At 42.4% G+C, this 13,282-nt stretch overlaps 1 protein-coding gene across 3 annotated transcripts; it reads left to right on the plus strand.

Moving 5' to 3' along the window:
* The first annotated feature begins 1,509 nt into the window (after positions 1–1,509).
* On the plus strand, positions 1,510–12,182 carry LOC121614708 (WW domain-containing adapter protein with coiled-coil-like). Of its 3 annotated transcripts, none has more exons than XM_041948718.1 (13): positions 1,510–1,803; positions 2,259–2,292; positions 3,326–3,515; positions 4,043–4,134; positions 5,440–5,549; positions 5,729–5,826; positions 6,056–6,340; positions 7,384–7,500; positions 8,078–8,226; positions 8,396–8,487; positions 9,776–9,959; positions 10,314–10,441; positions 10,794–12,182. In XM_041948718.1, exons 1-13 carry the CDS (start codon positions 1,763–1,765, stop codon positions 10,861–10,863), a joined length of 1,590 nt encoding a protein of 529 aa, XP_041804652.1. In that variant the 5' UTR covers positions 1,510–1,762; the 3' UTR covers positions 10,864–12,182. The 3 variants fall into 3 exon arrangements, with proteins under 3 accessions (XP_041804652.1, XP_041804653.1, XP_041804654.1); XM_041948719.1 differs by having other exon boundaries at positions 3,341–3,515; XM_041948720.1 differs by lacking the exon at positions 7,384–7,500.
* Positions 12,183–13,282: the final 1,100 nt, after the last annotated feature.

Consider the following 13,282-nt stretch of genomic DNA (forward strand, 5'->3'; position numbering starts at 1 on the left):
TCAGGTCTGACCTAAATCAAGCCAGTGGGCAATCAATACAGCAATCAAAGAGCCGGCAGCGTAATGTTAGACTACAGTGGTTCAATTTCCACATAGGACTGTCACTGTTTTAACTGAATGTGAGGTCAGCAGTTGCATCCTGTCAATACCCTTTTCTCTGTGGTGATATAGGATGGGTGTTCAAGGTTTTAAGGTAATAAAAACAAGATATCTGTTAAGGGGAGTCTATAAACCTCAGCAATCACAGGAATGAGATTTGGGTGATGCACGTCACAATATAAATCCAGTTAACCCTGTAGACTGAGTTCAAGTGTTTGTATGAGGGGCACGACCCTGTAAGGTGATGAATACTCACACAGCACAGGAGCTGTTCAGTACCAGCCTGAGCCCTGTGTGGGCAAGATAACTTAGGATTTCCTCATTGGAGACATGATATGGTTTGTGATGTGGAATAAAGTGCAGTAATAATGGTTCATCTGTTACTGGTCTGGATGCTGACCAGTGTCTTTTGGAGCCTTCTGCCTCATTATCCACACACCACATCAGTCCCTAGAAGAAAAAGACAGTATTAATGTACTGTTCATGGGGGGCAAAGTGATCCTTACATTAATGTATAAAGACAACAGACCAGACCAGCGGACAGACCGTGGGTGTGTCCCAGAAAATGGCCAGCCAACGGCATGTGAACTCGGAGGTGGAGTCCACAGCACCACCTAGCTCCGTTTTCAGCTGCGTCACGTTATCCAGAGACAGCTAGGCTAATACCGGAAATGAAGCTACTTACTTCAAAATAACAGCACAAACTTAAAGGCTGCCACAGTGACAGAAAATCATCTTGAATTTGCAGTTTCAGCGAGGTCGTACTGTTTTGTCGTAGTGCGCTGCCATGCTAACTGGACATTATTTTCGATATATCAATTAAAATTAGAAATATATACCATTTTTTTTCTAATTGCAAGTGTGGCTACCACTTCTGCCTAACTTTCAGGATAAATGCCGCGCTTTTTAATAATAATAATTATAAAGAAATATCGTTATTTCACGATATTTTGGCAATTTACCATAAATTGTGTTTGGAGACACATGCGTACAAGGACTTTTTCTGATTTGAAACGTCTCATCATAACTTGCTTATGTATTATTATTTCACTATACGAGGAATGCAATGTTTTTTCCAACGATGGCAGCTCTCCTATGAAATACTCTAGCCTACCTGAAAAAGGTGAGACTTCGATGCACAGAGAACTGTGGTGTGGCAAGCTGTGATTCCTTCCCCAGTACACTGTGTCTGTTTTGTTCTCATGTTTAAGTTTATGTTTAGATCTAAAATGTTTTTAACAAGTTTTAGTAGTGTAATTTTTCCTGTTTTCCGTCATTTTTCTTTCTCATTAAGGTTGTAGCATCTTCGATAATTGCACTTTTAATTTGAAAGGTAAAACCGGAAGTTCATTTCCTAGCTAAACATTACAGAGGAGTCCGTCTTCTCCGCTTCCTCCTGACTCTGCTGCTGCTTTTCGCTGAGCTATATCGGCCGAGCCAAACGCGTACCGTAACTACATGCCAGATGATGCACTGAGGGTGGTTTTTAATAAAGACCACCCGCTATGCAGTGCTGGTGCTCGGTGCACGCCTTGTAGGTATTTGTCTGGCAGGATAGACAGAGTGTAGATATCAGGAAGCTGAAGAAAAGAGAACTGTGAGAGCAAACAGTCAGGAGGCCACGGTTCCCCCTCACACACATACATACATCACCACGGCCTTGATGGTGATGTATGCAAGGAAACCAACAAGAGTCAGCGATGGGTAAATCCAGCACAAACGTTAACATTTTAGGAGTTGTGCAAAGGGGTTACCTATTTTATTTTATCTGTAGGTTGGCTGTTTATGTTTGCCTGTGTCCGTTAGCTATCAATGCTACCAGTTAGCGTTAACAGTTTGCCTGCAATTAGCTATAGCTTCTGGATATTTCCTGTAGCTAATCGTCCAACGTTAACGTTACGTTAGCTAACTAACACGTACACAGTAAACCCTGCGTATGTGGGGCACATTATGTACGATATATTGCGAACATTATCGGCCATTGTCTGCTAGTGACTTAATGGCCAGGCAGCTGCTACTAAGGTGGTAAATCAAGCTAACTTGGCTAACGGCAGCTAATTAGCTAAATATGCCTTAGTTTTCTAACCGTTGCTACGGTTAGAAAACTAAGCTAACCGTTAACAGTCTTCTAATACCGTTTGTTCTTTTTGTCTCCGCAGGTGCAACGACAGAAGGGATTCGCAATCCTATCAGGTAAGATGTGTATAGTTTGTTAATGGTCACCTGTCATTACTCTCCCCTGACGTAGCTAATCAATCTGTCATTACAGTCACTTTTCATTAAAGTGATAAACTGTAATCTTAATAATGTTATTATGGAGATATAAGAACTGCGCTCAAAATTAGCTAGCATCATATCTGACCTTTGAGGCAGGTCTCTAACCCAGCCCCAAGTAGACTTCCAATAATGTTGACACTTAACACTTTGTAAACCAATAAAATATTCTATTTACATTAATCTAAATCGGTATTAGAAAACTTACCACCATAGCATGTAGTTTGTGTATTGGTCTTGTAAAACTTAGTGAATTTGCTCTTAAATTCATGCTATGTAAGTGTAGTGTCAGGCTTGTTCTCTTTGAACATCCTCAAATACTGATGTTACCAGCTTTTAAATGCCTTTTTGTAGGCTACATTCAGTAAATGCTGGAAGACAGTGAAGCCCGACTGTACACTTAAATAGTAATATACCGCAGACGAGCACACGTCACACAGTTTATGTTAATTTAAACTAGGAGAGGACAAGCTTACAAAACTAGCTGGCTGCAGTTTGAGAGTTTGTATAAAGTAAAGTCCATATGTGTAGTTCAACTTTTGATTTTAGCCTCACAAAATGTTTTTTTTCAATATACAGAGCAAATTTTTGCCTATAAAGAAGCCAGTTTAATGATGTAGCTAATATACTACTTCTTCAGTACAGATGTTTCTTTTGGAAGCAAAATGTTACGACAGTATCTTGTTGAATCAAAATATCTCATACTTCCTGAGTCAAAAGATGTTGCATTCAGCCACTCCCACTCTGCTCTGTAATCTGTTTTTGAGGAGATCAATTCAGTTTCCACTGTGTTAGTTGTCTCAGTGGTGTTGCACATCCTCAATAAGGCCTGCTTAATGCACTTTATTTTCCTGAAAGGTTAATAATGGTGTGAACTGCGTGAAGAAAATGTCATCACTGTAAGCTTGAGCACATCCCAGCAAGTCTCTCTGCCATGCTTTATTTAATCTAGACCCATAAATCTCAGCCAAAGAGCCAGTCCAGCAGCCTTCACCGTTATGACAAGGTGCGCGATGGCTCGTCAGACCCCACGCCCCCTTACAAGATGCTGCGACGCTCAGATGAAAGTCCTGTCAGCAGACATGGAGACGGCGCGGGACATGGCAAGGCAAAGACCTCTCACACAGTTAAAGGAAGAAATGGTAAGCCTGGATGAGGTGGTCTTACAAGTGCATGCAATTTAAAGCTTTATCTGAAAAGAGTTGTTTTAAGGAAATGCAGCATTAATCCTGCTGTAACATCAGACAAATCGAAAACACTTGTGTTAACTGATCAACCAGAGTCTTCTGATTGATATCACTGTCGCCATGGTTAATTTCAGCATTTTTTTTTGTTGATCTCTGACACGCTGTGTGGACGCTTTGTCATAAACCAAATGCACACTAACCCTTATCACTTTTGAGGTGACATGGGTGCAGAGTTTAATGAAAAGCTAAACATTAACCTTAGAAACTCTCATGGAGAACAAAGGGAAGCTTTTGATTATGTTGTCATCTCACTGCCATCAGATCACGGTATAGCTATTGCTGCTCAAATGTAAATAATGCAACCCTAAAACAATCAGTCAAACTCAGTGTTTCTTCTCCGGCAGTTGCAGCTGTCACCGAGGATTCAGTCCTCTGGAGAACATGGTGTATTTTCTGTGACTTGATAAATGGCTTTGTTGCAGGGACCAGCGGCTCTCCTCTGGAGAACTCTCACAACAACAGCTCCCACCATGGCGCCGACTCGCATGCGACTCAGAGCAAGCCTGCAGACAGGGTAAGACGTTGTCCAGCGTTATCTGATTATATACCCTCAGCATTTCCTGTAGAAATTGCTGTCACGCTACGTTGGAACATGGTATGTGGGACATTATACTCTCTCTCTCTCTGTGCAGCTTCATATCTAACAGGCAGTGTTTAAAGCAGATGGTCTGATTAGACTTTAGACTTCTTTCCCTGTGGTAATTATCTGATTATTATATCTCACTGGTTGGACTGGGCTGTCAGGCCAGATACTAGCATGGCACACTGGTTTATCAGCATAGTGAATACAGCCATCTAGGTTTAACATGGTATAATAAAACTGATTGTGTTGATGTTTAAGCTTATCTGTTGTGATCATTATGTTTGGTGATATAGGCCTACTGCTGATTATGCCGTCACGTCCTTCGCTTTGATGTTCACACTGAGAACAGTTTGATTAGCCAGTAGCTGCTGCAAAACGAACTGTCCTTTTTTGTGGGCTGGAAGTCAAAAACAGTTCCTATTTAAAGCCCTTACATTTTGCCCATTGTGAGTGTCAAACCGACACTATCTGTTTTTGTTTATTGGCTCAAAGACCCCCATCACTACCTCTCTGCTGTCCTAAAGACCTGGGGTAGCAGATCACACATAACATTAGTGTTCTGAGGATTCAAAAGTACCTCACTTAGTAGATGTCAAATCCCATCCATTTCTCTTTGTAGTAATACCAGGACTTTGTTATATATCTACTATTACTACTAATGTTCATATTTATCTCACTTTAGGTCATCTAATTTGCTTTTCTCCAGAGAGAAAGTGTGAAATAATGTGTTATTGGGGCTCTGAGAAATCAGTCAGTTTTGAAATCTGTCACGCTGTAGATGGGAAAAACAAGATGAAAAGAAGCACCTTGAGTTGTTGTAATGACTATAAATGTCAGTATATACATGATCATTAATAATAATCACACCAGTTCCCGTCCAGACTGAAAAGCCCTTATACATTATTGAGGGTGGAAAGTAAGGCATGTTTACCTACTAAAAGAACATAGACTTATGCATACTTTATTCAGATATTGTCTCATGTTGTGGTCATTTTTGGAGCCCATTGAGCTCATTTACCTGCAAATCCTTACCTTACATTGCTGCTGACTATTTTCCAAACTGTGCTGTAGTGCTTCAGAGTTTTACATTTATTGTTGCTGATTTCATGTAGGATGAAAAAGACTTGAAAATGCAGAATGTAAAGTCTACCGTCAGCTTACATCTTTCTCATTGGTCATCTTAACATTGTCACAATATCCCTCTCTAACATCTCATGTCTTGTCTCTCAACACCAGGACCCAGCAGATGACTGGACAGAACACATCAGCTCTTCTGGGAAGAAGTACTACTATAACTGTAGAACTGAGGTCTCCCAGTGGGAGAAACCCAAGGACCTGTTGGAGAGGCAAGCCCGCTTAAATGAAATTACAACATACGTACGCTGAAGGACACAGTAAACAAGATTGTCATTCTCATGCAGAGTCATACTTTGCAAGATCACGCAGTTCACCAGCCGTAATAGAATCTCATTGCAGCCTGCATCCCGCACATTGTCAATGTTGCTTTCTGCTTAATCTGATTCAGGGAACAACGACAGAAAGACTCTGTCAAGATGGCGGCGAACAGTTTCCCCAGGGACATGGACTACAGACAAGAGGCCTTGCAGGACAAAGCCACAACAAGTAAATCTCGCTTCATTCTAAAACCTCAGCAATGTGTTTAAGTTTTTACTCGGCCCTCCTCTGAAAGACTGTGGCTAGCTTCTGCTGATTGCTTTCTCGATAAACATCTGGGGTACAGACAAGGGTTTTTATTGAAATTTACTACATCTGTTGCACATGTTCTCTAAGAGAAAAGATTGAATATTGTGTTAAATAATGGTTTGTTCTTCTGGTCTGCTCGTCTCCACAGAGACCACATCAGGGGACACGTCCACAGCATCCAACTCCGGCCATTCCTCCTCTTCCGCTTCTTCTCAGAGCCTGAACTCTGCTCCTGGTGCTTTAGGTTCCACCCCCTCCACCATCTCCTCCTCCTCCACCTCTTCCTCCTCTTCAGGGCAGGTGCCCCAGTCTGTCCAGTCCCCGTCACCAGCGCTGCTGCAGGACCCGGCCCTCCTTCATCAGCTCCTCCCGGCGCTACAGGCGACTCTGCAGATGAACAACGGCAGTATGGACATGGCTAAACTCAATGAGGGTGAGGGCTTCTTCCACACATACATGCTGCTGTCCGTAGTATATCTATTATATTCATCGACTAGAGAATTCTGTGTTCACAGCATTTGCTATTCTTATTGAAATTAGAGACCACATCTGGACAGAAAGTGTTGCATTATGGGTTGTTTGTAGCCTTTTTGTTGTGATTTCAGTTCTGCTTATGGCCTACCTTTCAGAGTTGGTCAGCCCTGACATTGTTTCATTAGCCCAGTCAGACATGCAGGAGTTTCTGAAGGGTCGTGTATAACGTGTTCTGCTGCCACAGAGGAAGTAAAGTCATGAAGAGTGACATCTTTAGTGCAGAAAAGAAAAATCTGTCCAGCAGCCAAGAATTACCGCTGCCACAGATGATGAGAAAAAACGTTTTTTTTTTCTTTTTGACTGCTTTCAAGAGTCTGACAGGAGAGTGTGTGAGCATGTGATAGATTTTTTTTCTCGCTTCAAGGACAAGGACTCTGTCCTCCTTGGATTAATGGTATCACAGGGAAACTTTCCTAACAGGACTAGTGTGAAAGTGTAACAGTAACTTTTCCAAAAACAGGCGTTGGAGGAAGGGAGCGAGTCTTATAATATGACCAATACGCCAGCTTGTGTTCACACAGCTGTTGATATAGTCCCTGCGCATATGGCAACAAAATGCCAATATCTTTCCACTCCTTATCTGTGTGCGCATTGATCCTGTTATTAATGTGCGACTGGGCTCTGCTGTTCCTTAACCTGGACGTTCGCTTCTCATTTATGATGAATTTCTTGCTATCCTCTGTGAACTTGACATCCACGCTCCTCCAGCTGTTTGCTGGTAAAATGACGTTTACACGAGCCGGCTCATGAGGCTGGTGAGAAGATTAATCTCTCCACTGATTTGTTTCTTACCTTAATCATGTTTTCTGACTTTACCATCCGTGTTTGTGCACTCACCTGTTGTGTGTCCTTGCTCACTCACCTGTGTGTGTGTGTGTGTGTGTGTGTGTGTGTGTGTGTGTGTGTGTGTGTGTGTGTACATTTCCTCTTTCCTCCCTCCAGTCTTGGCAGCTGCTGTCACCCAAGCTTCCTTGCGGTCTGTGCTTCATAAGCTCCTCACTGCTGGACCTGCTTTCAACGTCACTGCTCTGCTCTCAGCTGCTCAGCACTCCAACCAAGGTACGGCCTCCTTGCTGTTTCTCACCATCTGCTCCACAAACTAGTTTCCAGTTTCTCTTAAAGGATCCTGCTCTTCCTGTCCCCACAAATCCATTTTTTTTTTATTTTTTGAAATGCCACTGACCTTCAGTCACTGAAACTGAGCGTTTTCTGAAAGTTACGTGTATATCTCTGACGAGGTTGTCAGACAGACGACAGTTATTTGGAAAAACAGATGACATTCTCTCATGTATTCCACTGAGTCCTCTCTGCTGGAACAGAGGTGGTGTTGCATAGCATTCGCGACAAGCGTGCCAGAAAACGTCGACACAAGTCAAACTCGACCTGGAAGCCCTGCTTCACGACTGTGACCTTTAAATTTGCTCGCTGTCACGTTGTTTGTTTGCTGTTTTCCTCTCCAAGCAGGAAAATGACTGCTGGCTTTGGGTTTTCATGACAGCACCTGCTGCCAGTGATGATACAATTTCGTGATACTCATCAAGGCTAACATATGTGTTATCTGTGGTTGGATATGTGTAAGATTAAGCATTATAATGATCCTCTTGTCCTCTGTATTGACTCTGTCTTCCTGTTTCAGCCCAGCACTCCAGTCAGTCACCTGTCTCTCTGACGTCAGATGCATCATCACCGCGGCCGTACGTTTCACCGCGGAACGGCACGCCGCAGAGCAACCAGAAATCCCTTCTGGCTGTGCATCCTGGCAGCATCACATCCCTACAAACAAGGGTGAGTCGCACAACCAAAAGTAAGGAAGAAAAGTTCAGACTGATGAGTGGACCATTGCTCGTGACTCCTTCCCTCTCTTCTTAAGTCTTTTATGACTGCCCTCGTCCATGACATCTTCTCTTTCTGCTTGTTTTCTTTCCCATCTCGCCATCTGTTCTTCCCTCTCCAGGGCAGTATGTCATCAGGTAAACAAGGATCAGTCCCCCTGTCTCAGACCGCAGAGAAGCGTCCAGAGGACCCCAGAATTATCCAGCAGAGAAGGTAGAAACGATCAAAAAACACTTCCACACCGTGTTTTTGTAACAGTGAATTGCTTTGAGGTAAAGCAAACACGTAAAAACCAAGAAGGCCTTTTACAACTGAAAGGACAGACCACCTGAATAACAAAAACACATTTTACATACTTCAACAGTAACATGTGTCCATAACAGTTTCCACAGGGAGCGTAATTTATTATCCATATCCAGTTTTGTTTGTGTGTGGTGAGGGTTTGTGTGCTTGCTTGATCGTGAGGTGAATCGATGGTGCATCGCTGTTCTACTTGGTAGTTTGAGTATTTCGTACTCAAAAATCATGTCTCCCAGCTGCGTGGAGTCCGTACATCCAACAGCAATTCCATAGTTCCAAGGGGATGGTCTCTACGTTGGTACAGGGAAGCTTCATGCCACTTATCTACAGTAATATAAATATTAGATAAACTAATCCTACGTAATTAGTTTGTAAGTATATATTTTTCTTCTGGCTGTTATGATATAATTTTGTTTATAATTTTGGAAATAGATAAAAACCTTCAATAGTAAAAGGTGACATAAGTACAAAAAAACCTGATATAAATGGCTAAGTACATTTCTGGCAGGCTTATAATTGTGTTTTTAATGACATACATAGTAAAATATTTACATTTTGCATATTTCCATATTAAGTCATACACTATATACAAGAGTGTACAGTATCTCTAGTGTATCAGCAGGGTTGTGCACAGTTGCAGTGTAACAGTGACATATTCTGATAAACAAATCTTGCAGTTTTGACCAGGGCTTCATGTTACTACAATACAAATTTAGCTCTAATCTCTTATAAATATGTAAAAAGATTGATGAACTGATACTTAACTTTCTTCTATCTTTCTTTTTTCTTTTTAATCTTAATCTCTTTTTAATTTTGCATAACTTTTTATCTGGACAGTCACTTAATTTTATGTTACCTTAAAATAAGGATAACTTACTGTGAAAGAAACTAGTGAAATGCTGCCAAATGTAAATAAAGGTGAAACGAGAGGAAAATGTATCAATACAACAGCGGATGGAGACAGGATGAATGTCGACAATAAGATGGGAGGCTGCAGAAGAGATTCAAGGAGGCCGCCCTTATATTATTACATTATTCTGAGATGAACTTAAATGGGGACAAATAAATGTGTTAGGCAGGACGATCTGTGCTGTCTTCCGACTAATATGCCAAAACATCTGCATTCCAACATTAGCGAAACTGCACTTGGATTTTATCGACACCGTCTACAGCCGGTTAATCAGTTTTCTCGCTCCGCCAGTCAGGAGATTCTGTGCACTGGATCAAACATATCTGGTGCTGCGTTGCCCCACGTCCCCTCCAGCAGCACCAGCCAAACCCAGGCCGACACCCCCGGCTCCTTCACCCCCACCTTGGCAGCTCATTTTGATGAGAACCTCATCAGACATATCCAAGGATGGCCTTCAGAGAACACTGAGAAACAGGTACTGTGCACCACAGACACGCTGACATGTTACAGAGCTGCTTACCACTGGTCTCTGAGGCTGTGGCATTTTTCAGGAAATATGGGTGCTGAGTGTTGGTGGTTTGTGCCATTCATGAGGATGCACAAACATACACATCACAGGGTCCACTTAGATCATTTCTGTGACAATTGAGCAACTCCATCTGCAGAGGAAGGCCATTGGTTGAAAGCTTTAGAATTGTCAAGTAGGCAGTAAGAAGTCCTTCAGATCCAGAATCAGAAGATCAGGAAGCTAATGTTGATCCTAGCTGAATGTTTGTTGTGAAAATCTGAAGTCGTGACTCGACAGTAAACTCTCATCCCTTTCTGCCAGGCGGCTCGGTTGCGCGAGGACATCCACAACATGGGCAGCTTGTACATGTCTGAGATCTGCACAGAGATGAAAAACCTCCGCTCCCTGGTCAGAGTGTGTGAAATCCAGGCCACACTGCGGGAACAGAGGTGAGACAAATGTTGCATGTACACCAGGGCTGAACGATTAATCAAAATATTATCAAAACTGCGGTATGGCCAAGTGTAATATCCAAATGGCTGGAGCTGTAATTTTTTTGACAAAGGCACTATAATAAATGAAACATCAGAGATGCCCTGGCCTTCAAATCGTATTCTCCAGAAGTGAGAAAACATGCCTGTTTGGTACAGACGCGAGCTAAAAGCTAAAGTCGCATCAGTGCAAAAATGACCATTCCCACTACAATCATAACTTGTCAAAGTAATTGCGTCATGATTTTATTTTATTTATATATTTTTCTTCACACATTCGTTTCCATACTGTCCCCCTCCTCAACTACAGAATCCTGTTTCTGAGGCAGCAGAGCAAAGAGCTGGACAAGCTGAAGAACCAGAACTCCTACATGGTGTGAGGAGCCGACCACAGAAGAAAAGACTGGGATGGATGGATTAAAATACTGGTTAATAAAAGAGGAGTAGACATGGACAGCGAGCTGCCATAGCCTGTTTATTCTCCCGACAAGAGCAACTGAGGAAAGCTGTTGGAAGACACAGCGGCCGACGAGGTGGAGCGACATCATCCTGAACATGTCTTTTTCTTTCCTTTTTTTTAAAAAAAAAAATTGCTTTTCCAGTGCCGCCACATGAACGGTGACGCGTCTGACACTTTAACCAGTGGACATAGAGGACCTGAGGCTCTTTTCAAACAGCACCTTTTTGGACTGTGAACCTTGGATTGTGTGTATTGTATTGGGTTAACTTGTTTTCTGGTGTGTTTTTGATGTGTAGTGGTCAGGAAAAGATTACGACTCATTCTTGGGGAAAATCAGCGGAAACAAACCATCTCATAAAAATCGGTGTGACACAGTTCAGACGGCAGTGTGAGCGGACTTCTGAAATGGACTTTGTCATGCGTTGGAATGGCAGTGATGTTACTAATCTTATTTTTTAGTCACTATACGTGTCAGTGATTTTGCCATCGCGGTGCATCTTCAAGCTGGTTGGTTTTACATTTCATGAGATTAGCAAAGACATTTGGCTGGACCTTTCTGAAAATACTTAAATGTGCTTCAGTTGTTTTGTCCCGGTTGATGGGAATGTCCATCATTGTCGGACACACTCCAGATGTTTCAAAGTCATTTTGAGAAAAAGCCTACATTATTGGACCTAGGTTGGCTGCTAGTGCATATAAGGTTACTGTATATTCATTTGTAGCCCTCTTGGCCGCTTTGTTCTCCCTTCTGACACTTGTCTCTTTTACTTTTCTTTTTTTTTTGGTATAATTGTCAACATTTGGTTTCTCTCCCAGGTCAGAGTCGGGGGAAATATTTCATTCCTTTTGTGCAGCTTAGCAAGAGGTAAAAGAAAAGTGACTGAATTTTAAAGTCATGCACAGCTAAATTATCGTTGCACATGATTGAGTACGTCCTTGTAGTCATAATGGAAAAGATCAATGGAAAGTCGGTTTATTTTTGCAGAAAAGGACATCCATGTTTTGTTTCACCATTTTTGTTCCGCTGTCGTGGCTGCAGCCCTTTTATCAACTGATTCCAGCCAGATTTGGCTACTTTTTTTAAAGGGTTCGTTCATGATGAGAGGGGATACTTTTTATATGAGCATCACATTAAACTGCAGTCGTACATTTCTTCACCCATGAAGCAACTTCCTTTGTCTCTCGCCTGTTCTTTTCCTTGTCCTTGAGTAGTTTCCACCACATCTGATGTACACACTTTTTGGGGAGGGGGGGCGGTGGGGTTGGGGGCTTTGTATTCCATAAAATATGATAATAAAATATTATACCACACCTCTTGCTTGTACATTGAGTAGATTTTCTGCGGCGAAGGCTTTGGGAAGTGCGATGTGCAGTGAGATCAGACCATGATGCACTTTGTCAGTAGCTCGTCAGCTGTCGTGGTCGTCATTGGTTTGGAAGCAACTTCAGTGAGAGTCACTGGTTGCACATTCAGTGTTTGTGGAGTGCGTGAAAGAGCGCAGTTCTGTTTCTGGCCACAAGATGGTGACAGTGAGCAATCTTCCTTTGAATCTGCTTATGTGTGCATTTGTTCTCTATCAGATTAAAAACCTATTACTGCACATGTCACATTTAAAATGTAGCTTCAACAAAAACAGAAGGCTGGATGAAATCAGAATGGAGTTGACCTGTGCTGTGATTCCGGGCCACGTCTCGAGGGAATACACACACATAGGTACACGGATGATAAATGATAATAAAGCAGAGCTGCTGATTGACAAGCACGATAAACCGTTGAAAATAGCCAGTTCAAAATGTCAAAGTACTTCACCATTGGATGTATCTAGGGTGACACTGAACTTGGCCTTTTAGTTAGAACGTCTCAGCAGCTTTTCCTGCTTGCACAGCTCCACAGTGAGCCCCCTGCTGCGTCTCTCCTCTGACCGCAGATCAGCTCACACATTCTTAGCACTGTTTCAGTGTCATAGCTTAACCAATATCCTATAAAATACTTCTTTTATTTCCAGCTGCAGCTCTGATACAGTGGCTGTATGAAAATGTCCTCTGGTTAAGCTTGAGAATGCAACAGAACACTTGTGACAGTAAGTCCTGTGAGTGCTCTCTAAGAGACAACTATAAGGTCTGGTCAAAGGTTTGTGGCAAATTTAATCAATCGCAATGGTATCAATGCAATTAGTGGAATTCATGCAACTGAATTCAACTTTAGTTAATTTCATTGGTTACAGTCGTGAGTGGAGTTCACACCATTATCAAGGTGCCCTGACAGTGCAGACCTCTGGGCGAATGGGGGACGCCGCCACCAGACACCGTCCACCTTTAGTCAGCCTCCTCTGTTGGGG

The sequence above is a fragment of the Chelmon rostratus genome, chromosome 12 (assembly GCF_017976325.1).
Source record: "Chelmon rostratus isolate fCheRos1 chromosome 12, fCheRos1.pri, whole genome shotgun sequence".
NCBI lineage: Eukaryota > Metazoa > Chordata > Actinopteri > Chaetodontiformes > Chaetodontidae > Chelmon > Chelmon rostratus.

Excerpts from the sequence above, each read along its gene's own strand:
- LOC121614708 (XM_041948718.1), top strand. The coding sequence starts at position 1,763 with ATGGTGATGTATGCAAGGAAACCAACAAGAGTCAGCGATGG. Across the intron at positions 1,804-2,258 it reads CCAACAAGAGTCAGCGATGG|GTGCAACGACAGAAGGGATT; the intron begins GTAAATCCAGCA and ends TTGTCTCCGCAG. Across the intron at positions 10,442-10,793 it reads GCCACACTGCGGGAACAGAG|AATCCTGTTTCTGAGGCAGC; the intron begins GTGAGACAAATG and ends CCTCAACTACAG.